We start from the raw sequence: 24,330 nt of genomic DNA on the forward strand, positions 1-24,330 counted from the left end.
AGGTGACAGAGCAGATTAAATGCAGTGATTGTTTCCAATCCGGAAAACTTAAAAGAACTCCGTTATTTATTTATTTATTTTTTTGTTATTTTCACTGCACTTCTATTTTTGCCCTTTATTGTCAGCTCTGTGTTTCCAGGCAGGCCTTCCTCCTCTCCCACTCCTTTTTCTGTCACCTCTCTTACCTCCCACCTACTTTTACTCCCCCAGTCAGCTCCTTCACCACCATTTTTTTTTTCTCCAGCGCTGACTCATGAATCCCATAGGGGTTGTGAGGTGACAGGGATCATGGAGCTTTGGGGAACTTGTATGCTCAGATAAGTGACTGAATTAGACACAGGAGCAGATCAGCTGAGGCGTTGCAGGAGAGAAGAGATGAGCAAGAAGGTGAGACGATAAGAATGAAGGGAGGGAGGGAGAAAGAGTTGTAGAGAAGTGCAAAAAAAGAGCAAATGAAGGCCGTGTGAAAAACGAGAAGAAAGAAATGAGCTAAGTAATAAAAGTTGCAAACAGCTTTAATTGCTTTGTGGTGACAGTTTGTTTCTTCACTCTTCTTTACACACTTCATTATGCTTGCCACTTACAGTGACACCTTCAAGTCACAACGCTGCTCTTCATTTGACCTCACAAAGATCCAAATGTTTGTTGTGTATTTACATTTACGTCATATTTTGAATAAACATCAGGGAAACATTTAAATAAAGCTAAGATTTTCAGTTTTTTTTCCAGTTTGCTATTTGCATTAAACTGAGTTAGGTTGACATTTGTGTGTACATTAATTGGGCAACTTCTGATGCTTTTATAAGGAAGCTGAGAACGGCTTACTTACTGTTTTTTTTTTTTTTTATTGCCTGTTTCCTCGCGATAATGAGACTCTACTGTCTCATTATCGCAAGATAACAAATTTCTTTTTTGTCGTGATAACAAAGAATTAATCAGTTATTCTGGTGTTTAACATTTTTTCTGAAAAACGGCTTCATTTTGCTACAGATTGGAGAAGAAAAAAAAGTATTGTAGCAGACTGAGTTGGGCTGGGTAGCTGTTTGTGTTCTGCTAATGCTCTAGGTTCAGGAGGTCAGTGAACGCACCAGACAGAGACATTCGTTGGCCCTGGGTTCTGTTATTTAAACTGTTGTCAAGGTTTGGAGTAGGGCTGTAACGAGTGTTTGGATACTTGTGATCTGCTCCTGAAAATTTGAGTATGAATATTGACGACGTCCAAAATCACTGATTTTTTATCTTTATAAATGTAGCAGAGTGTAGTACAATATTATCATGGGTCGATTTATTTTTTGCTCTGAAATGGAGAATAATGTTGGATTTTAAGTTTATGAACTAAAACAAAACAGAAAGAGCCGCGCTACTGGTACTGAAAGTAAACACATCTTCTCCTTTTCAGGTTTTGTTGTTTAAAAAAAATCAATGATTTTTTTATTCTTTTTATGTTGTTTATCTTACTGCTGAACTCAACCAGAAGGTTGGCAAAAAAAGTTTAATATGACAATTAAAATTTCTTTCTATTTAAATATTTGTGTTTTTATCATTTTTTTATTCAAATCTACTGTTCAAAATAAAGGTATAAATGATTGTGATTTAATACAAATAATTTCAATTTTTATACATCAAGTAAAAACACACACACAAAGCAACAGACATATTAAAAAGTAAGAATCATTTCTTCGATTTGTGAATTGAATCGGATCGCCACCTAAGTAACGATCCACAGTCCTACTTATAGGGTTCAGTTATTGGCTGAATTAGGGAAAGGGGGGCTGGTGTATGAACCAGAATGCGTTGCTCCACCAATAAATCAAAAATTTACTTAAAAAAGTTACTTTTGGAGAGAGTTTCTTTTGCTGTTGTTGAGAGTTGTTGGTGTGAGCTGTACAATGTTGGTTACACCCTTCAGTAAACACAAAATAAAAAGACTTCAAACAGATTTGGCGTCTCAGTGCGGTAAAGAGACAGAAGGAGGCTATAGTATACTTTTTTTATCTCGTTGTCACAACTAAACAAAATTTGATTTCTCATGATCGCAACATAGCAGATGTCGTTATCATGAGAAAACATTAGAAAACGGTTAACAAAAAAAAAAAAGCATGGAGGGCATACTTGGTTTCCTAACTTTTCTTACATGAATGTCTTTTAATTTAATTCCAGAGACTACATGGTTAGGGCTAAAAAAAACTTGTTTTGAGTTGCTTTTTCATCTATTAAGCTTACATAAATAATAATTTTGTGATTTGAGTCTTCTATTAAATTGTTATTTTCTTTCAAATATTTACATTATTTTATAGTCAGAATGATAACCTAAACATAAAAAAAGGATTAAATATGAAGAGGATGAATGATAGATAATTTTTTAGATTTTATTTTATTTTTTATATTTTTTTTTTAAATAAAAAGTTTGAAGGCGCCTATATCATTATATCAAATTCAACTTTTTTGAGCTTTTAAGTTCATTATAATGTTAATTACTTATGAAAAACAACCCCCAAACTGTATAAAACACTTTCATTTTATATGCACAGTATACATATCCTTAAGTTCCGATGTTTTTTGTTTTTATATGTGAAATACACACATGCTGCCGAAGCTACTTTAGGTTGACATCAAGAAATGGGCGGCACTCACACGGAGCAAAAGGGGAAGCCTCAGAGATCAAGTTGTCTTATTTGCTTACTTAAAAGAGCTCACGAACATAACTCATATGTCATCAATAATCCATCCTTTAGTGTGCCAAAGGTAAAATATTATCATATATATGGATATAGTTTACTCTAAAAGGCTTAGAATAGCATTATATAGGCCCTTTATCAGATATCAGAAATCTGAGACACTTTGGAGAAAATCTGACAGAGAATAGAGGAGGTAACTTTAGATCCAACTTCTGAATTTTACAAAAAACATTTTTTTTTTATCAAGTTACACATACATTTCTGAAACAGAATCATCTCACACTAAGCTCTTAGTAAAATAGTTGTTTAAAATAAAACAATACAGTAATTGTGTGGATACTGAATTGATCATGTTTGGCTGTCACTGTGAAGTATTGTCTTATAATAACATGTCATAATACTAATAGCATCCAAATCCATTTGATTTAATTATTGTAAAAAAGCATATTCAACAGGACAATTTAATCCTTTTTATGTTAAATATCAGAGCCTGACAGTAAATGAAACCGGACATTTAGAAAAAAGCAAAAGCCCAGCTGCCATCATGCTGTTTGCTTTAATTAAACACAAAGACATCTGAAAAAAGCATCAGCACAATGTGGCATCAGTCAGAAATAATTTAAATTAGCTCCTATGCCTTAGTGTGCTTCAAGGCCTCGTCACACTGCCATTAGGTACATGTAATTTTGGTCTTTCATGATACATGCGTGATTTTATGTAGGCTTCTTCATAAGTATTTAATTTGTCCCTCATTCATCGATCTCCGCACATGTCTGTTGAGGGTCACCAAGGTAGAAGAAGTATTAAAAAAAACACGCCAATATCAGATTATCCAGCGCTTCATTGACTTTCGTTACTTTGACCATCAGGGCAGCACCATGAACAGCAATGACTTAAAACTGGTGTCGACCAGAGAAATCCCACTGTTTAAATAAAACAAAGGCCAGCGGTGGTTGCTGTCCATAGTGCTAAAGCAAAGCGATTTCTGCCCAGTGCTCTGATCGTCCAAGTAAAGAAATTCAATGACGTACGGGCTTGTCTGATCTTTGCGTGGTTTATTCATACTTCTTCTGTGCTTTTCCGTGGATGACATGACTTCAACTCACATCTCATAGTGGGAGAGATTCCAGGTGGATGATCTGTGCTCCTGTTCTTGGCCGTGGACCACGCCTCTGGCTCATCTTGGCTGTGGACCCCACCCCCACCTGTCCCCCAGTCCTATCTAGCTGAGCTCTATTCACATATGTAGTTGTAGAGTTAGATAAGCTAATTCTTCGCTAACAGTCCTGGTAGATCACCTATGCGTTCTAGGAGAGGATCTCTCCGTCTTGTAGACATCTCTAAGGTTTCTTCTTTTTTTCTGAATCAGTTTTTTTTTTTTGTTTTTCCTTACCGGGAAGGAGGGTCTAAGGACAGGGATAACCAGTTTTATTTAGTCTGTTTAGTTTTTAGGTATTGCTTGTATTTTACAATGGACCATCTGCTTCTGTAAAATTAATTAATTTCATGTATCAAGTCCACAACTTTTTCCACGCATGACTAATTTTCTCACGTGAACATGCGCAAAATGTATGCAGCGGCAGTCTGACACAGCCAAGTTTATACGTTGCATACTATTGCTCTATAAACTGTTGGATGTACCAATGCTGATGTGGTAATGGTCATTATCTTTCAGCATTTTTGTTCAGCTTTCTCTAATCATTTGACTCAAGCTGCTTCTCCGTTGTTTTCAGGCCTCTATAAATTTCCATTTGAGTTTAGGATTACAGTTTGCTCTTTAAGTCATAAGAAAGTGGTTTCAGAGCAAAGATGTGATTGATGATCTGATGCCACACTTTCATTTAGTTGTATAAATGAGCTCCTAAGCAGACTGGGAAAATGTGGGTTGAATTATTGCATTAATAACCAGAATCATATTACTTGATCCCATCAGGCCAGCAGGCGCCCTTGATCCGACTGCGACTCAGTCATGTTCTGTCCTTAAAACACCCTCCATCAGTGTTTCAAAAGAGGAGCACTCTGGAGCTGAATTCAAAAGAAAACCAAGGTTTGCATAACTTTCACAAATTCCATAATTAAGCGATACACTGATATGCACTTTTAAAAAGACAACACACCATATGGAGCCTCTTTTCTTGTCATATCACCCCATTTTCTGAGTTCCAAAAATAATATCTCCCCTTATCCATGATTAAAATCTTATCTGAATCCCTCCGACTGGATTAATCCCTGCCTTCCTTCACATGAAGGAAAGTTGACGTTTAAGTAGGATTAAGATTATCAAGTAACATACTGACTGTAGTGTCATTGTGGTTAAAGGAAACCCAGTAACTTAGTGCAGTTTCCACTCTAAAACTTCATTGGAAACCAGTGAAGAAGCTACTCCAGCACATCATGTTTTTGAAGGTTAAAAATAGGTTTCTGAAAGCCTTGCTTTAATCCAATCGCTGCATAAAGTCAGATTTAAACTGCTATCAATCATGAACCAACTGCTGACTTACGCAGATCTGTTGTCCATCCTGATGTCTTGTACTTGTGCAGCTGGAACTGTGTGACAGCTGTTGGTAATCGACCGCTGGAAACAGGCTTTTTTTTAAAGACTACCTGTGAAAAACAAGGACAAACTGTCAAATCATTTTCAACATCTTTTCATCATTTTTTCACAATTAAAAAGCTTTTGCTCAGAGTCTCCGCCATGAGCAGAGTTAGCTTTAGGCTGTTTTAATTAGCTGCGGGGTTCATGCCCTTCACATTTTTAAATGAAAAAGACAAAATTGAAAGATTTTTATTTCAGTTAACCCTGATAACTGGAAGAGATCCTGAATGTTTTGATTTGGTCCTTGCTTTGCTTGGCCATAGATCAAACCTAAGTAGACATTTTAGCTCATATAACTTTCATTTTTTTTCACTTTTCTTTTGAGAAATCAGCTTTTAAACTAAAAACATTGTCACTTACAGATCACTGAATGAAAGAACGTACACACTCAGAGATTCAAAGGCAAGGCGAGTTCATTTAGCCCTATATTTCACGTACAAAGACAATTCAAAAATATAAGTGCTTCACATAAAACATAAAAAGAAACATTTACAAGAAATGTTTAAATGGCATTATTATTAAAATAAAAAAAGGAAAGGGAAAAGGAATTGAATTTAAAGTAAGCTTAAAGTAATGCTCCAGATGTAAACTTTTGAATACAAATGTAACTAAAAGCAGAAAAGTCTTTAACCTGGATTTAAATAAACCGATTTAAGACTCAAAGTTTGTTCCAGATTTTTGGGTCGCCATTTTAATAAAATAAACTATATATATATATATATATACATATATTATGTAAAGTTTGAAGCAACATAGGTTGAAAACTACACAACATAAAACAAAACAAACCAGTAAAAGAGTCACTGGTTAAGTCAAATAAATTGCTTCTAAAATGAATTTAAAAAAAATAAAAAATAAAAAAAAAAACATTAGTAAATTTTGATCATTTTGCACCACTGCAGATTTAGACAAAATATTTTTTTTTATATTTAATCCTAAAAAAGTGTAAAATAAAGAAGTTCACAAATGCAGGGTTTTAGAATACTCTAAACCTGATGCGTTAGTCCTAAACAGTGAAATTTTGGAGAAGAATGAGAAATCAGTACCTAACAGAGTGGAGGAGTCAGATTGCTGTAACATTACACCAGACAGTAAATTACTTCAGCACAAAAGAACCCCCAGAACACCCTGAACATCCCAGATTGATGGTTCCATGCCTAAGTGTATGAGAAGATCAGAATCATGAGAGTTTTTTTTTCTTCTTCTTTCAAAATAGCCCAATCTTCCTCACCATCTCTTCTTTCATCAAACAAGTTTGTTATTTTCTTCTTTTACCCCCCTCAGTCATGCACAGACATGACATACTGAGGATGAGTGCGAGTGTCTGGATTTTAACCTTTTACTCCAGATGCTAAATTTGCTTGATGACATCTGGCTAATGCTTTCTGGCTTTATTTGCAGATGTTGCTGCAGCTTGAAGTAAGGATAATGAGCCAGGTTTAAAAAGGTGAAATATATATCTGTTAAAAAGACATTACCCTCAATGAGACTGTCACTTTTTAAATGGTAACAATCAACAGCACGTAAGTGAGGGAATTTATTGCAAATTCTGTATTATTCTCTGCTTTAGCTTTAAAGTTGTGCAACAATTAAAATGTACTGCAAATCTACTATTTTATTTGCACAACTTTTAGGATCTTTAGTACTATTGTATTTTCTAGAGTATAAGTCATAATGGAGTATAAGTTGCAGAAACAAAAAAAAGAAGAAAAACAAACATATTTACACACTGTGGAGTATAAGGTGCACTTTTGGGAGAAAAGTGCAAAGCAGATATGCCAAAATCCGGCATAATGCTGTGTTCACAACAGACAAATTTGCATCTGCTGCCTCTTTTTCGACAAATTTTTGATGCTCAATGAACAAGAGATGGATGATCTTGAGACATCAGGTTCATTTATTTTGAACAGTTCTACAAAAGCTACAGTTAACACGTCTCCATCTGTGGGTTCATGAAATCATTCAGTTTTCATCTAAGGTAAAGTTTACCTTCCACTGCAGGAGCTGCACCTGAATAACGGCACTTTGAGCGGTACTTCTGTGTCTCCCAGTTGTAACCCAGTTTGATGACTTACTGTCCTACATTAGTTGGAGGAGATTAAAAAAAAAAAAAAAACAAGAATATTAAGGTATCAGTGCAAACAAGAAAAATTAAGTTAAATAGGAGTTTTTGTTTTGGACAGCGCAACTTCTTCTGCGTGGCTGACAGTAGCAAATACTGATGCACACACCTACAGTGCCCTCTAGTGGTTGTTATTGGGATACAACCACCAAAATGCAACCAGCTGGTAGTAGTGTAAGATGTGATTTTGTTTTATTTTTTATGCCTGTTGAATTTAGGACATTTCATTTAAACAAGGATATATTGTTCTTCCGCCTTCTCCCCTTCATTCGTGAAGTTTTAGGATTGTGTTATATTCCGTACATGATTTTATGTTTCTGATGTTCGCTATGCTTCATGGAAGGAAAAAAAATAAATAAAAGAATACAGAATATCAAAACATTTGAATTCATGAGACTGATAATGTCTAAAAGTGGACCAATGAAGAAATTCTTCGATTAATATTTTTTAAAGAAATGATTAATACATCCGCTGTAGAGACCCCATGTTATTGTTCGCCTGGGGCCCCCAAACTGCTAACTCCGCCACTGCAAATATATGGGCCCATTTTGTTTTAAAAATATCGTATAAGTCGCATCCCTTAAAAAAATATGGCATGTGTGACACAGATGAACTTTTCCCACCAGAAGCATTTCTTATTTCATCCTTGATATTCACAATAACGTCTGTCAGCAGCACACATTTTGTCATCAATATTTTACTTTGCTTCTCAGGAAGGTGGGTTCATTTTGATACCTCATTCTTCCCTTGTGCAATGTAGACCATAAATTTTTCAGGCGCTTTTTCAGCTTTTTTTTTTTTTTTTTTATCTGTGCTTATCAGCAATTACAGCAGCCAAGTTGACAGAGGAAGTGAGAATGTGTGAGTATATTTTACCTGCTGTTGTGATTTCATTTGTGTACATGCATATGCATAAGACATGTCCACAGTCTACTGTGTGCGTGCTTGTGGCGCAGCTGTGAAATTGTTTTGCAGCTCCTTCACAGGCTCGGGAGAGGGAAGCCAGGGATGATTTTTAGTGCTCCGAATGAACGAGCACTAATCCAATTCAAACAGCTCCGAGGAGACAGCTCTCTAATAACTTATGGTGACTTAGGAATTTGTTGGTGTTTGTTGAAATGCACCCAAAGACTAATAAGCTTCACAATGGGATATATACAGAAAACATACAAGGAATCGATGCCACTGAAAGACGAATTAGCGAAACGCGTCGTATTTAATTACACATTTCTTCCGTCGCAGCTTCAGTTCTGCTCCCGACTTCCTCCTGTTCCTGAACAGCCCCAGGCTTTGGTAAAACAGCTTCATCAGGAGCACAAGAGGACAGGTGCACGACTGACATAAACTCAAAGCTTAGCCTCCTGCCAAGTAACCAACTCCATGCTCAGTTCTTCCCAATAATTCACCTTTACCTATCTACTTATCCCCAAAGTTTTCATCCTGGGTTTTTTTCTGCATGTCATACATGAGACCGCTCTCAGTTTTGCTCAGCTGCAAAGATTAAATGGCCTCGATATTGATTTCTCCTTTCTGATGCTCGAGCCTCTAAAGAAAAACCAAAAGCACCATCGCCTAGGATGAAAGAAGAGGCTGGAGGGCAAAAAAGGGGCAGACATTTCTTCAAAGTCTGAATGTTTTTAACTTATAAGGCCTCTTTTTTCATCAAGATGAGAGGCTAAGCACTGAACATGAACAAGACTATCATGTTGTCAAGGGAGACAGGGGCATTTCTGCAATTGAGCAGCAGCACGCCAATGGTGCCAAGAGCTAGCTGGGATATCATCCGTCTCCCATGTGGTATGAGACAAGAATGCAAAGAGGGAAAGATGGGAACTGAAAATCGTTGAAGGAGACTGCACTCTCTCCTAGTGAACCAGATTGCTCACAAAAGAAATTTGCGTCAGCCAAGCTCCTTCCAACTCTCCGACCCCGGCCTGAGCTTGTAGTGCCACTTTGAATGTCTGCCATGTGCTTTCTAGCACAGCTGTAGCCAGACGTATCTGGCACAGTGGTTGGGTGTGCAGGTTCCAATGGTGATGAGTCACAGCAGAGCAGCAACAATGGCAAGAGGTGCCGCAATTCAGAATGCAAATGCGGCCCTTCCACAGCTGTAAGGATGGCTGTGGGCAAAGCCAAGCGAAATCTAACTGCATACAAACTGAGGCAAGTGTGCAAACACTACTTAGAAATTCATACTCACTCACACACACACAGTTATTGAAAAGCAGGCATGCATGCATCAAACAGATTGCAGAACTTGCAAACACACATATTTGCTTTAATTCTCATCCTCTCCCTCACACACACACTAATGCTCACTTCATCTGTGGCAGTGTTGTAGTGCACCGCACCATGGCTCCCTCGTTTTCCCCTCAGCCTCTTATTCCCTCCCTGAGGTCCCTCCTCTGCTGGTGTTCGCTGATTTTTGTTCCCTCAGGTAATTCTGTTTGTTCTTTGCAGCAGTACCACTGCTGTGAATTGTCCTGACAGAGCCTTACTCCTGGGCTCTGGACCCTCACCTTTCCCTTTTTTTTCCATCTCTCTCCCTGTAGCTTAGACTTTAATTTTTTTCCACCCCGGCTTGGATTTCCTACTTTCATCCTCGCTCTTGAACCAGCTCCCTGTTGTGCGAGTTGCAAGACCCCAGGACAACCAGCTTGATGGTCTAAGACACCTAATCCCACAAACAAACAAACATGTGTCCTGCAGAGACGCTCAGGAAAAGGTTTTCTTAGCCACACAAAGAAATATTTTCCATCTTTAAAGAAAAAGTTACATCTGCTTGTGGAAGTACAACTCCATAATTAAATGAATTGATTCTATAACCGTTTATTGTATGTATGGAGCAGTGACGTACGGTGAGGTTTACGGTTGTTTGAGGCATTGACGCGAGTCATATACGCCAGGTTGTCACTGCAGGCGGAAGCGCCGCGAAGTGGAGTGCGCACATTCGGTTTCACCTCCAGCTCACACCAAACGGGGATTTTTTCACAATGGTCTAGAGGTGCTTCTGGTCAGTTGTGGTTATTTACAGCTTTAAAAATTAGTTTGACATCGACCATCTTGACTTGTCGTCAACTGCTCTCTGGCTCTCCCTTATTTATTGTGTTTTTAGACATCCAAAACCACACACACCCACTCCTTTGTTGGACCTCTACGTTGATCTGCGTCTCCGTGTCTGCGTGTTCTTTGCGTGTTTACAGTGTTCCCCCGCTTATTCGGATTTCTTTATCTGGGCTTCAGGTACTCACTGATTTTTTTTTTTCTAGTCACATGATTCCTCCGGTTTGTCACAAAAACTCTAACAACTCAAGATGCTTGTATGAAACTTTTGCTTCCAAAGAAGCTGCGGGAATTTCTCAGTAGGGAAGCGCAGCTGAAGAGCACGCCAGCCCGTCCGCTACACACACATACACACGGGCGCGCACACATTTGTGGATTCTGCGGATTTGTGAAGGTCTCCAGTCCCTAACCCCACGAATAAGGGGGGGAATACTGTATTTTCATCTCTACAGTCCGGTTAGATACAAAAATATGTTTGCATTTGTCAATTGGAATATTTTATTTTAAAAAACTAGTTATATTTTGAAAATTTAACGGGTTTTGTCTGGTGTGATCCACACCATAGCTTAACAAGGGCGCCGAATTGATGCGGCCTCTGCATCACGGCACTTCCGCTTGTGGTGTGAACCAGAGTTTACAAACATATAAACTTTCAGAGTTGCTGAAACAATATTAATGAATAACTGGACAGATCCACTTGACTTGCTTCCATTAGTTCTACTATGACACATTTTCTGGGCTCACCAGCGCCTTCTTTCTGTAGGTATGAGTACTGCGGGCTTCAACTAATATATTTCTAAAGTGAATTTTTATCAGATAAAAAGAAAAAAAACTAAGACAACAGTCCATCTCAAATAACCTTTATTTTTCTTTTTTCTACTCTCTATTCCAAATTTAGCAGCTGTTGATTATATCTGCAACAAAAGTTCCTGGTTGATTGCATTACTTCTTCAACAAGTAATCAAGTAGGTGTACCTAACAAAGCGACTTTAAGTGTTGACCCAAACACACAAATCTCTCACAATTTGTGTACCTCACTTTATATTTGCACACATGGGACTCCGATCCTGTCAATGCTCCGTTTTTTGATACGATGCTGCAGCTATTATGTTGTTTGTTTTGCTGTTTGTAAAGACAATGACAAAGAATAACTTATTTCAGATTGCTCATTAGCATACCGGCTTCAGACAGCAATTAATTGCACTCCATTTGGTCATTACGATTAACTGGTCTGTTTGAATATATTACATTTTTTTTCCACAGAAATACTGTATGTCATTACCAGAATAAGATGAATGGTGGTGGGAAAATTAATAAGCTGAGTCAATGGTGCTTTTAAGGCTTATGCATGCAAAAATTCGTGAAACAAAAAGCTAAATTAAATCTATTATTCAGCTCCACAATAGCTCAAAATATTGTTTAGAATTTATTGAATGCATATTCAATGGATTTTCTTTTGTCCTTGACAAAAATTGCATGTTTTATGGTTTTTTCAGTAAATGTCTAGATTAACGGCAGAGCCACTAACTCTTCTGTTCTTGTCAAACTTGTCATTTCCTCATTAAACTTACTTTTCAAGTGCCTCATAAATGACCATTGGCAGCTTGCGCTGCCTGGTCATCCATTTCACACACATTCAGCCCAAACACTTGACTGACTTTTGATGCTTCATTTCTTTTGTGTCCACTTTGCTGCCAATGGTCCCATCAAAAATAATGGGTTTCATGCTTTTACGCATTTCTTTGTCTCTTGTCGCTATCAGCTGGTAATTGCTGTTTTTACTGAAGCCTCTTAAAGACTTAAGTGTAAGATATAGGGAAAGCTTTGCTACAGTGCTGGAAGATGAGCTGTAGCAAATAAGAAAACTTTGCCATATGTTTTTAATACATCTCGTAACTTGACAGGCTGTAGATCTTTTGATACAATAATAATGTCTAGGATAAAGTCAGATCATAATACAATCAATTCTCAATTTTTAACTTTATTATAAATGAACCAACAAAAGAAATAACTGCATGAATTTAGAGAATAGTTAGAGTTTATCTGTAAAGATCTTGTCTCATAAGGTATTAAAAAGTTTGTATAGAGCTTTGTTAGATGTATGGGAAAACTGCTAAACCTTTTAAAGACCCACTCTGATGATAATTATGTTTTTAACATGTTCTTGTGGCATTTTTCTCATGATGAGACATAAAATTAAGCTTGAAATTGCATTTCTGAGTATTTCTTTATTCAATTCACGAATTCCGAAAAAAGCTAGCAGTGACAAAGGCGCTAGTATCTGCAAGCACAAGCTTCCTGCTCAACTCCATTTTAGATGAGTAGATCCATTAACGTCTTAATTTACTTTATTCAAGCTCAAAATTGTATCACTGGATAGCTCCAATATTGCTCAATGTTTTCGCTGCACTGGTAATGCTAAATTGGGGTTGTGAGGAGCTGTATGCTAGCAGGACAAAGTGTAAACAGAAGGAGGATGGGAAATGGAGGCAGGCTAACTCTGCACCAATGGTATAGACCACAATTTAGATGCAAATGTCTAATGAACTCCTGGTGCTCTGCAGAAACTATGTCCTATTGATGACTTCTTGGTGGTTTTAACATGTTTTTGTTGCAGTTTTGTCATGTTTGAGGACACATACATAAAGAAAGTTATGCATAAAATTGCGTTTCTGAGTATTCCTTTTGGAAGGAGGTAAAAAATGCAATTAGAAAAGCTTGAAGCAGTGACATAGGTGGTACAATCAGTGTAGACAAACTGGTTGCAGAAAAGATAGTGGCTAAAAATCATTAGCCGGAAGCAGAAATTCCACAAGATTTCAAGAGTTTTAGTCACTTTATTAAAAAAAATGTTAGTGTTCAGGATTAGCTTAAAATGTGTCAAAATAGGGTAAATTCTTTATTCAATTTTATTAAATTTATTTAATATTACAACATTTTTATTAAATTATTAACAAAAGTGTTCAGATTTGTAAAAGTGCTAATACTTTTACTTTTTTTGGCTCAGATATGTACGGCTGGATATTTTTAAAATTGCATTTTTGTTGCACTGCTAATGTTAGCTTGAGGTTGTGAGGGGCTATAAAATATAGGGAGAGCGTGTAAGCCAGGGGTTTCAGAATCCAGGCCTCGAGGGCCGGTGTCCTTCATATTTTCCAACCAACCTGCCTTTGAAGTTCCTTATTGGCCAAACACACTTGATCCAGGTAACCAGCATCAGAAGGTTCAGCTCTCGAGGCCTGGAGTTTGACAGCCCTGGAGTAAACAGAATGATTTTGGGAAGCAGGAGATGACCGTCCCACCTACAGCTAAACACATTTCTAAAGAGCGACTGCCGCTCTGCAGAAACAATGTCCCAGAAAGCAACACAGGTTTTTTTTTTTTTTTTGCCTAAATACTGCACAATCCTAATTAAAAGACCACTTTTACAATAGATCAAAAGAGGATTGGAGTGGGACTTTAAGGATCAACCAACTCGGATCTTTCTCTCTAAAAACCTATTGATTTGAGCGGTTTGATGGATGACATGAGGCTGCCTTTCCCTGTTGGACTTCATGTGCCGATAGTGTTATGTTTCCCTACAGAGGCCTCTAAAGTATGTGTTTTCGATCTTAGGGTGCATCTGTATTTTAAGACTCTCTTTTAAAGTGTTGACAACACTGTTCCACAAATCAGCTGTATTACCAGTACACAGGGTGTATTTATGGAAGTCTACTGGGCCTCGTGTAATGCAGGCCGGCGTGTGTGAGAGTGTACTTACTGAGCAAGGATGTAACAGTTTAACTACTTTATTGATTCCAAGAGTGCTAAGGGGTTCAGGCATCAACACAAGGAAAATGGGGGGGGTGAAAGAAAGCGAAGAGGGCCCCATCACTGGGTTTTTTGGCACGCTTGGCTTTTTTCTAAAGCCAGCCCTAATTCCGAGCTAAAGATCTGCGGCTGACCATTGAAGTTGTACAACTGCTGCATTGAGTACTGTATGGCTCTTTGCACTCTGCAGTGCTCTATTGATTGATGTGTGAAGAGGGATTAGTAGGTGGGAGGGAGATGAAGGGGAAACAGAGGAGGAAGGAGATACTGGGTGGGCGGGAGTGACCTCAGGCAGAAGAGGATGCGGCATGTGTACAATTAAAAATGAGGCCAATGTCAAATGTTTGGTGGAGCTGCAACAGACACCTGCGCTTTGTGAGCTTCTGATGATGCTGTTTGAGAGTCTGAGCGCTTGAAATAAGCGTGGAGCCTTATGACCTTGAATGGTTGAACCGATCTCCTTCAGGAGCCAAGGGAAGTGATTAGCAGATGAAAATAGAAAAAGGCCCCATAAGAAAAAAAAAATTTGGAGTATCAAGTTTCCTCAAAACAAATTTAGTGCAAGAAGAGGTAGAGGGGAAAAAATGACATTACCAGACAGATTCAAAACAATTCATTCACCCCGACTTCTTTGACATTTCTTAGATTTCCTGTCAAGTGGAATCCTGCAGACATCCATTTTGCTTCACCGACAATTGTGAAAAGCAAGCGACCTGCATATCCATCTTGTTGAGCTATTTGAGCGAGACATCCAGGTGGTTTCTCACAGCTTTCCCATCACTCTCTTCCTGCTCTCCTGTTGCTCACTCCTTGACATGTGTTGCTGAGGGTGGAGGCAGCCAGGAGGGGAGTCTGGGACTTCATGCATAAGGGGGAAGAGGAGCTAAATGAGCAGAGAAAGGAAGGACGAGAGGATAGGAAAGATGAGGGCTGGAAGAGGGGTGGACATGGGGTTGGATTTGGGCTGTCCGATGTTAATGGGATCAGACGGGGAAGAGAAAGGGATATCTGGGCTTGTTAATGCTTAATCCCTCATCCTCAACCCCTTGTCTCCAGCCTGCAGGATCTGAAAATCCTTGGGCTGCCTCTCTTCATCATCAAGGTATCGAAGGGAAGGGCCTCTGTAAATATTTAATTGGCTGCAGTATGCCTGTGCTAATTATGCGGGTGTGTCTTTACTTTGGTTTCCCTGCAGTATTGCATCTTCTTAATTCTTTAACACCTGAGACGTCAAGGGGGTGACGCGTAAACACAAAATCTTTAAAATACTGTAACTTTTTAACCATTAACACGATCAACGTAATTCCAGTAGATTTTGAAGGATCGTTCTAGCGGCTTAAAAGATACAGCAAATCAAAGACCATAAACACTGGAGCTCCGGTGTTAAAGGGTTAATTGAAGGCTAGCTCTGAAGCTACGGTCACACCGCCATGGGAAACTTGCGTTTAAGCGACTATTTCCAATGAATTTCCAATGATTTGGGCTCTACTTACAAAACGTGTCCATTGAACAGTTCAAATTATTTGCGCTGAAATTCCCTTTTCTCAGGTTCAAAATCCACTGGAAATCCATTAATTGTATAGTTCGAAGAACGTGTGTTATTTTGCTGTTGCTGGAAATATCCCCAGTGGTAAAGGGTTAATACACAAATAAATACTTATATATCGTCCCTTTGCTTGTGTACTCCCAATTATCACCACAACTGCTGCTGTTGCTATGTAGTTTCTATCGCTACACCTTGTATTTCCTCAACCCGCTGAGGTTTTTCTTCACTTTCAATGACTTTCCTTTTATTAAACCTCGCCCGCTGTGGTTATCTATCTTGACTGCTCCCGTACACTCTCTTTTTAACTTCCAAACACACTGCAGTTCCTGCTGAAACAGGTTATTGTTGCATATTTTATTACAAGCTCTGCATCTTATCCTTCTTGTTGCCAATCATTTGTTTGGAAGTATCGTTCCCTCCCCTATGTGTTTATTTGATAGTCAAGTACAAAGACAGCCTTTCAACAACTTTGCGAGCTAAAGTTGTACCGCTTAATAGAGCTCTAGTCGTAAGTGTCTTACCAAGTGCAATTACAAACAGGCGCGTGTAAAAGTCAAGACCACACAATAACAGACACACTGCTGCTAACATTAGTTCACTAGCAGAAGAAATGATGTAGTGTTTAGGACAGATTAACTACAGCGAGTTTCATCTTGACAGCTAATGACAGAATACTGTTGCTAACGAGAAAACAACATTTTTATCTGCATGTAATCCCTCAGGCGTGTCCATAAAATTTCATTCCTTCATTATGTCAAATCTTGGCCCGAGGCAAGAGTCCAAAGGGTTTCAAGTGATCGTTTGAGCAGAATTCATGTTGTGCATTCGTACCTGCGCTTGTATGATATGCAGGCGGGGTTTCATTTGTGTGCAAAGCGGGTCACTGCAAGGACAAAGATACCTGCAGCCAGACCAGGCTGTAGAAAGCACGGAAGCAGGGAAAATTCAATATGCCGGTGGGGGCCAACATGAGGCAACACCGCAGTGTTCCTCTCCACCATGCTCCTGGTTGTTCATCTCTCCTGCTAGGATCAGTTCGACTTCACTTAGGTCTGACAGCCCTCTCTGAATTCAAATATTAAGACAAAAAGGCTTCTGTTTTCATGTTTCCCCACACTTGAAGTAATGGTTTAGCCGTCACTGTTGCCATGCTCCTCCTTACTGGAGAGGCAGCGGCCAAGACTCCTGAATCATCCTGGTGGGAGCAGTTCAGCTTGATGCCAAACCCAGGAGGGAGCCGAGGAAAGGAGGCGCCAATCAATAAGGGCCAAAAAATAAATGAGATCTGTAGGTGATGTTTTTGGCCACGCAACAGCATGCTGGCGGTTGCTCTCTGGCCTCATTATTGTATTGTTTGATCTTGTCTGCTGTCTTTGGCTAGCAGCGCTAGATGTTAAATGCCTGAAATGGATGAATAATGGGTGGGAAACATGCTGTTATCAAGCTATTTAATGATTATGTTTTATCAAGCAAACCAACAGTGCTGCAAATGCACATTCCTCTAGTCCTTTTACAAAAAAATGTCAAGGTAAAACTGTTTATTAGAGCTTTTGAACGCAGAACTTTTTCTGTGAATTTCGATTCCAATTTCACATCAACATGTTAGAACAAAATATATTGAAGTCAAAAACATTTTTCCTTAAAGATGTAATGTATGAATCAGTTAGCAAACAACCAAATTGATTAAAGGATGACAATGAAAGCCTCAGTTCTAAATATTTTAATGTTATTTAATGTTATTCATTTGGACAATGAATCACCAACCTCACACCCTAATATTAATCTTTTCAAAAGTAGAAACCGCATTTTAAGTGGCTTTTTGACACAATCAAAACATATTTTGACATTTAAAATATTAAATATTCAACTGTAGCTCTACTTTTTCAGTCTTTCCTCTCTGCATAACTGTATTTCCAGTCACTTTTGAAACATCAGAAAACATTGCATCTCTGTACTTTTTGTGTTTTTATTACTTCATATTGTTAGTTTATTATGAGACGCTGGTTAGAAATAAAAAGGACAACATTTAATTTGTCGTCTAATGCTGTAGAGTCAGACAATAACTGGGAATAAATACTTTCAGAGTGCAAACAAATAAACTTAGTTTCACATTGAAGTACGACGAGCTTCATTATTTTTCGAATACTTTCTAACAGCTTTTTTTTCCAGAATTCATCAATTTAGCCAAATTTAGTCCACTACAGACAAGAAAAGCAAATGTAAGTTGCAGGAATGTAGGACTAAATACATTTTTTTTTTTTTATGGTAAATCTTAAAGAACAATCATGTTTTACATGAAAGCAGCTGCTGTTTCCTTTAGAGATGAAGACTTGGAAATCTTTGCAAGCTAATTGGAACGCTGAACCTAGTTTATATCTAAAAGAGTTGACGATTGTGTCAAAAAGGTCCAATTTACCTGAAAAACAACTGATAAATAAGTTGCTTTTTAAATTGTACTTCAGAGCAGCATGGGGAGTGTCAGATGAACAAACCACCGTCTGCACAAAAAGCCATGGTTCTTTTCTTTTTATGTTGTTTTGCTGCCAAAAATGTTGGAAATATATATTAGTTGGGAAAAGTACAGCAGGGTAGAAACTTTCTTATGTCATTGAAAACCATACAATAAATAGCAAAAAACACTAAACTATAAATCAATTGTTCAAAATAAACGCCAAGGGGGAATACGTATACAAAAATAAAATGATATTAAATTATAAAGCTAAGCAAGATGACATGTTTTAATTGCTTTTTTGTTTGTATTGGGGGAAATAGACTATAAAATCTAATTTGGGCCAATAAATAAAAAAAAATGGGAACTTATTGTTGAATTTAGCTTTGTGAATATAGTACCTGGTTAACAAAATCAGGAGATGTATTAAATAAAATTAAGACAAAAGCTTATTATCATAATTAAAAAAGGCAAATAATATGTTTTTCCATGCTAAAGTAAAATGTGGATAAATACAGTGCAGCACCATGAAAGTCATACAACAAAAAAGGGGTGTCCATCTTGAAAAGAGCAAAAAAAAAATTGAAGGCTAATCATAAGCAACAAAAAAATTCAAACACATTTTACCTGTAACAATTTTACCATTAATAAACAAAAATATGTCTCCAACTTAACAATTTCTAAAGAAAAAAAAAAATAACAACACATTTTTAATTTAAAACAGGCCTGTCAAAGGAAACCAAAATATGTGGGTCCACTGGACTTCCTAAAACAGGAAGTGCTCTTAAGAAACCAGGAAGTAAACAAACAAAACAGTGAGAACAACAACAATCCATTGACTACAAAAAACTAAACAAAGTGAATTGCAATAGTTGTTACCACTGAACAGTGTGTGCACCCACTGAGGCAAAAACAAACCCACTTTGTTAAGCCCTCACGAAGTGACAGACAGGAAGGGCGGGAAATGAGAAACGCAGTGTGGAAGGCCATTAAAATGAAAATATCAAAAACAGTTTCATTGTTGTCATTAATGTTAAAACAGCGGTTATTTTAGCTGAGGTGCTTTTAGTAATGTAAGAAGCAAAAAAAGTGTAGAAATTCTTCATCAAATACCAAACCTTTACTAAATCACAGCAACAAGAACTAAACATTTAAAAACATATAAATATTCTCTAAACATTAGGCAAGACCTGATAAGAAACTGTTCTTAAAACATGAGTTTTCCAGTATAAAGATATTCCTCATGCAATAGCATAGAAACACGTGCAATGTGGGTAAGGCCAGGGCTGACGCAAACAATGTGAGGTGATCAAGATTTCATTAAAAAATATTGCTTTTGTTATTTTTGAAATGCTTAAAGACGCGCACCGTATATCTTTCAATAGTAGCTCCGGCGTTTATTCCAAAAATTTGGCAACTGACCCAGCGTTTATTAGAGACCGGCGACTATTGAAAGATAAATATAGTAATGATGATTTCATAATTTTTATTAACAGTGATAATAACATTGACTCCATCAGCCCCTGCTTTAGATATATTAGTAAAAGCAACAAAAAAGCACATTTGTTTGAGGATTAACTGGCACCTTTTCTATGTTTGTCCATTATTTTTTATGCACAGACTTTAACTTCTGGGTTAAATAGGGATATACTTAATTCCATGTTTTTTTTTGTTTGTTTGTTTTAATTTTATTTTGTGTTGTTGCAGTTTTTCCTATGCAAAGTAGATTTTAATGAATCTGTGTAACAATATTCAATCTGATTGGCTAATGAGAGGGGCATACAAATTGGCTTCTCACAGGAAAAAAGTTGAGGTAAAACTTAGAGACTTTAACTTGAGTTTGTGTCTGTTGCTTTGTGTTTAACTATTTGCAAAAAAAAAAAAATGTTAATGCATATGTGCTGTTTTAAAGACCTAAAATTTTTGCAACCTAAAACATTATTTTATAATGTTAGAAATTGATAATGGATAAACACAAAATTATTCTGCTATTGCAAATTTTTATTTACACATGTACAAGTTTTGCTTGCAGATGCAGTTTACTTCCTCTTAAACCTCCAAAATACTCCAAAAGAAACATAACTCAGCAATTTAAGGTCTAAATCCTTCTACTCTAGTTGGTCTATTTACGTCACTTTAATGGCAAAACTTCTTTTTCTTGTGACTTTCTGTAAGATGGGATGTGGAACAAGCAGTCTGGGTGAAGGTGTTAACGTGATTATCACATTATTCTGTGCCTTGGATGGAAGAATGGGTGTTACTTGGCTTAGATTGCACAATGGCGATCAAGCTGAGAAGATGGGAATTGAGTAGGGGAAAAGAAAATAGCTTCCCACTAGATTGCAACCTTCACATTGTTATTTTTGGGGGTATTCATTAAATCAATCAAATCAACAAAAAGGGTGCATGCGTGTGCTGCTGCTTTTTAATATATGTTGTAACTGTAATAGCATGTGTTCATGGGCATGTCGCCCGCATCGCACAGCCTTGAGGAATGAATTAAATTAACCCAAATAAAGTCTGTAATGTAAAGTAAAAGGCACTTGAAATTGATAAGCTTAGGCTTCAGCTGAGAGCTGACATTAAGAGAGGAAGCACGCATGCAGCGAGGCAACGCTGTAATATTTTAGCTAAAAAAAATGATAACCAAAAAGCTTGCGAGAGTTTTAGTGCTGGATACAATGGCAAATGTGCAGCTCTCCTCCCCCAAGGCTTCCAGGAATGAAGCCAGTTCTCAGATCCTTGGCCGGCCTAGATAGCACAACAGCAGCAGCAGCAGCAGCAGCAGCAGCAGCAGCGGCGGCAGCCATTAATGCGATTACAGCTTTTAGTGTGAGATTTTCAAGGCCAATTTTCTTTTGAGGCGTCATTAGTTTGTTCTCTTTTTCTTGTTGCCCGTCACTCTGTCAGCAAACAAACATAAATACACATGTGGCCGCCGCTCATCCACAGCTTATGGAGACCGCAGCTAATTGACATTCATGAAACCAAAGTGAGCTGCACCGAAACTTGCTTGTTTATATAAAAATAATGGAGCGTTATTTAATGTACTAGGCAGGACCTTGTCACAAGCGTTTGATGAACCATACCTGCTCCGCATTAAAAAGTAGAAGCTTTCCCTCATTGTTCTTTGCATTCTTGATTTTTCAAAGACCCTCCTCCAATTCCAAACCCTCCCCCCATTCCTCATCTGTTTAGTGATGCATTGCCATCTCTTATGCCTTTCATCTCCTTGGCAGGTTCTCATAAAACATGCTCAACATGTCTGCGACTTTGCTCGGCTACTTAACAAACCTTGAGGTGCCTCTTAGCACCTGAGTGCGACAGCTTCGTTTCATAAAGTCACCATTTATTAAACCTCAAGGCTAGGTGGCAGCAAAAGCGTGTTGAGATATTGAGGTCATCTTGCAGTGTGGGGGAGTAGAAAAGAAAGAGGAAGACAACAGGAGTGTCTGAATGCAGAGTTTTGGCAGAGTTTGAGTGAAGAAACTAAATGTCCATACTGGACAACGGTCTGCTTCAACTTCCTACATGAAAATAAGGTTTTTAGGCTGAATGAATCAGAAATGCCAACTTTCCCTTAAAGCTGAAAGCTCTTGAGTTGTAATGCAATGTAAGGTTGTGCTTTTCCATGCACATGTACCTGTAGTCTGAGTGTGGAGGCAGGATGAGCATCCCTTCTGTTACCCTTCCTGTCCCTTCATTTCACGCTTGAGCAGCTTCACATGAATCCTCTTACCTCGGCTCATTATCGGGGCTGTTCAATGAACATGCGTCCCACCAGAATGCAGCCTAAAACTGAATTATTATTCCAGCATGAGGGTCAGTGCAGACTTTTGGACTGTTTTGTTTGCTACATTCACTATATCTATTGTAAAAAATAAACAAGTAGGACAGTCACAGATGAGATTCTGAAAACATGAAGTCCTTAAGTAGTTTGATGTGCACCAGTGGAGCGTCCAGCACCTTAAAACTCATTGTACTCTTCCTTTATTCTCCTTGGCAGGGTCCAGCGTGCGCGGAGCGGAATTCGGACACCTGCCGGACAACATTACAGTACTGGAAGGCGAAAGTGTCACTTTGAGGTAACTTGATTCTCCACCTGCATAACTCATTACATGAAAACATGTTTGCCCTTGCACCACCTGTCACGATGGTTTAATTGCCAATTTTCCATCTCTGAACTTCAATTAAGCACCTTAACAAAGTGCCATATTTCCCAGCTCGGTCTATCTTAGCTAATTGAATAATAATATCTGTTAAATGTAAAGGGAGACATCCAGCCGTTGTGCAATCACCTTTTTTATTTGGACGGGCTGCTAGTCAGCTCAGCTGGCTTTCAGTAAAGTGACCTAATGCAAGCAATGAAAAGAAAAATCAGTTTTCGCCCACTCTCAACCAAGCAGAAAAACTGCAGACTTGCTTTTTTTCCCCACTGAATCTCACCTGGCTTGGCAAAAATAAATAAACTCAGCATCACCTTAAAGCTTACACCTCTCCAACAACTCTGAACAAAATCCTCCTTTATTCCTTCTTATTTTTTATTCTCCTGAAAGCAGAGTGGGTCTTCCACAAAAAAAAAAAAAAAAAAAAAAAAAATCAAATGTGTTATTCTGAAGCCAAGAACAAATCTGTCAATATTTGTCAACATCAGCAAGTCTCTCTCAGAGCTGGAATCAAAGAAACGGGATCTATATTGTCATCAAGACGTGTAGCCTGAAGCTGTTTTATTGATGTTGTGTAGTCAACAATATGGGATTTATTTTGTCTCCTTTTTCTCGTCTCGGAGCCCAACATAAAGTGGTAAAAATCATTGTTCGAAGCGTGACCTTTCTCTTCTATCACAGCTGAGCTTTAAAATAGACGATCGGGACTGCCATCTTGTATCACTATTATTTCTGTGCTTAAACTGCGGCTTCGTTGTCGATTAAAGAGGAAGCAAGAAGACTTTAAAGCTCAGCTTTAAAGGGCTTTCGGCGACGCTGTTTTAATCAGATGCATGTCCCCGTGTTGGTCAGCACATAGCTGTCAAATGAAAGACTAAAGAGCTTTATAAATAGCTTAATTTTAATGCAAAACCACTTTTGCCCGAGCAACACAAATATTGTTGTTACGCTTCAGACGGCGCTGCTGTGCTGGCTTTTGATGCAGGCCATTAGGATGAGGCACATTTGATGTTATTATGCTGCTCATTTCCTCTGGGCTCTCCGTCCTGTTGCAACAACATCACTGCAAAAGTGATTAATTTCAAAAATAGAATATTGGAGCGTGTGTACACAGATAATGGATTTTTATGGAGGCTCTTCTCACTATATTGTCTTTCAGTTTAAATACTCAGCCACAAACAAACAACTGACCTTAATTGACATAAAAAAGGAGTGTCTGGCCTCTGGTCGTGTGTCAACCGGAACATCGTCTCATTGCTTTAGTTTGTTTAAGTCTTTCAAGCTCACTTCCTCTGTGGAGATTATTATGCATCATAGTGTCACCGCTACTTACTTTACTTCAGAGAAATATATCCAGGTCAGTTCAATTAAACAGGAGGATTTAAGTCATCTTACCAGATTAATCTGAGTAAGGACGACTGGTGGTTAAGAACAGAAACATTTGGATTAAAACAGAAAATATCAAAAGATTGTGCATATTTTTCATTTTTTCAGACCCCCAAAATCCTGAGTTGTGATAAGTGTGCACTCCTGTCATGCAGCCCAACTGTTAGAAATTAGGAAATAAAAAAAATAATCTGAGAATTTGAGTTGGATTCCTTTGGGGGTTCTACAGACACTAACGTGTCACCTGCACTCCAAGCATATGTGCGTGGTCAGAAAAAAGCCAGTATGCGCACCGTATAGACCCGGTTCAGATGGCATCACACAAAACAGCAAGTGTGCAGAGTGACTTCCGGTTATATATTAGGTCTATGGGATGATAGAGGGTAAACAAGGATTAAAATAATTTGTAACCGTCAAAAAAATCCATTCATCCATCCATCTTCTTGACCGCTTCTTCCCTTTCGGGGTCGCGGGGGTGCCGGAGCCTATCCCGGCTACTGAAGGGCGAAGGCGG

At 38.2% G+C, this 24,330-nt stretch overlaps 1 protein-coding gene across 1 annotated transcript in view; it reads left to right on the plus strand.

Moving 5' to 3' along the window:
- Positions 1-24,330, plus strand: part of iglon5 (IgLON family member 5) — a 151,639-nt gene that overhangs the window by 96,951 nt on the left and 30,358 nt on the right. The window contains exon 2 of the mRNA XM_024267560.2: positions 22,271-22,349. Coding sequence (XP_024123328.1) covers positions 22,271-22,349 — 79 coding nt within the window. The remainder of the gene's footprint in view (positions 1-22,270; positions 22,350-24,330) is intronic.

The sequence above is a fragment of the Oryzias melastigma genome, linkage group LG16 (genome assembly GCF_002922805.2).
Source record: "Oryzias melastigma strain HK-1 linkage group LG16, ASM292280v2, whole genome shotgun sequence".
In the NCBI taxonomy this organism is placed as follows: Eukaryota; Metazoa; Chordata; class Actinopteri; order Beloniformes; family Adrianichthyidae; genus Oryzias; species Oryzias melastigma.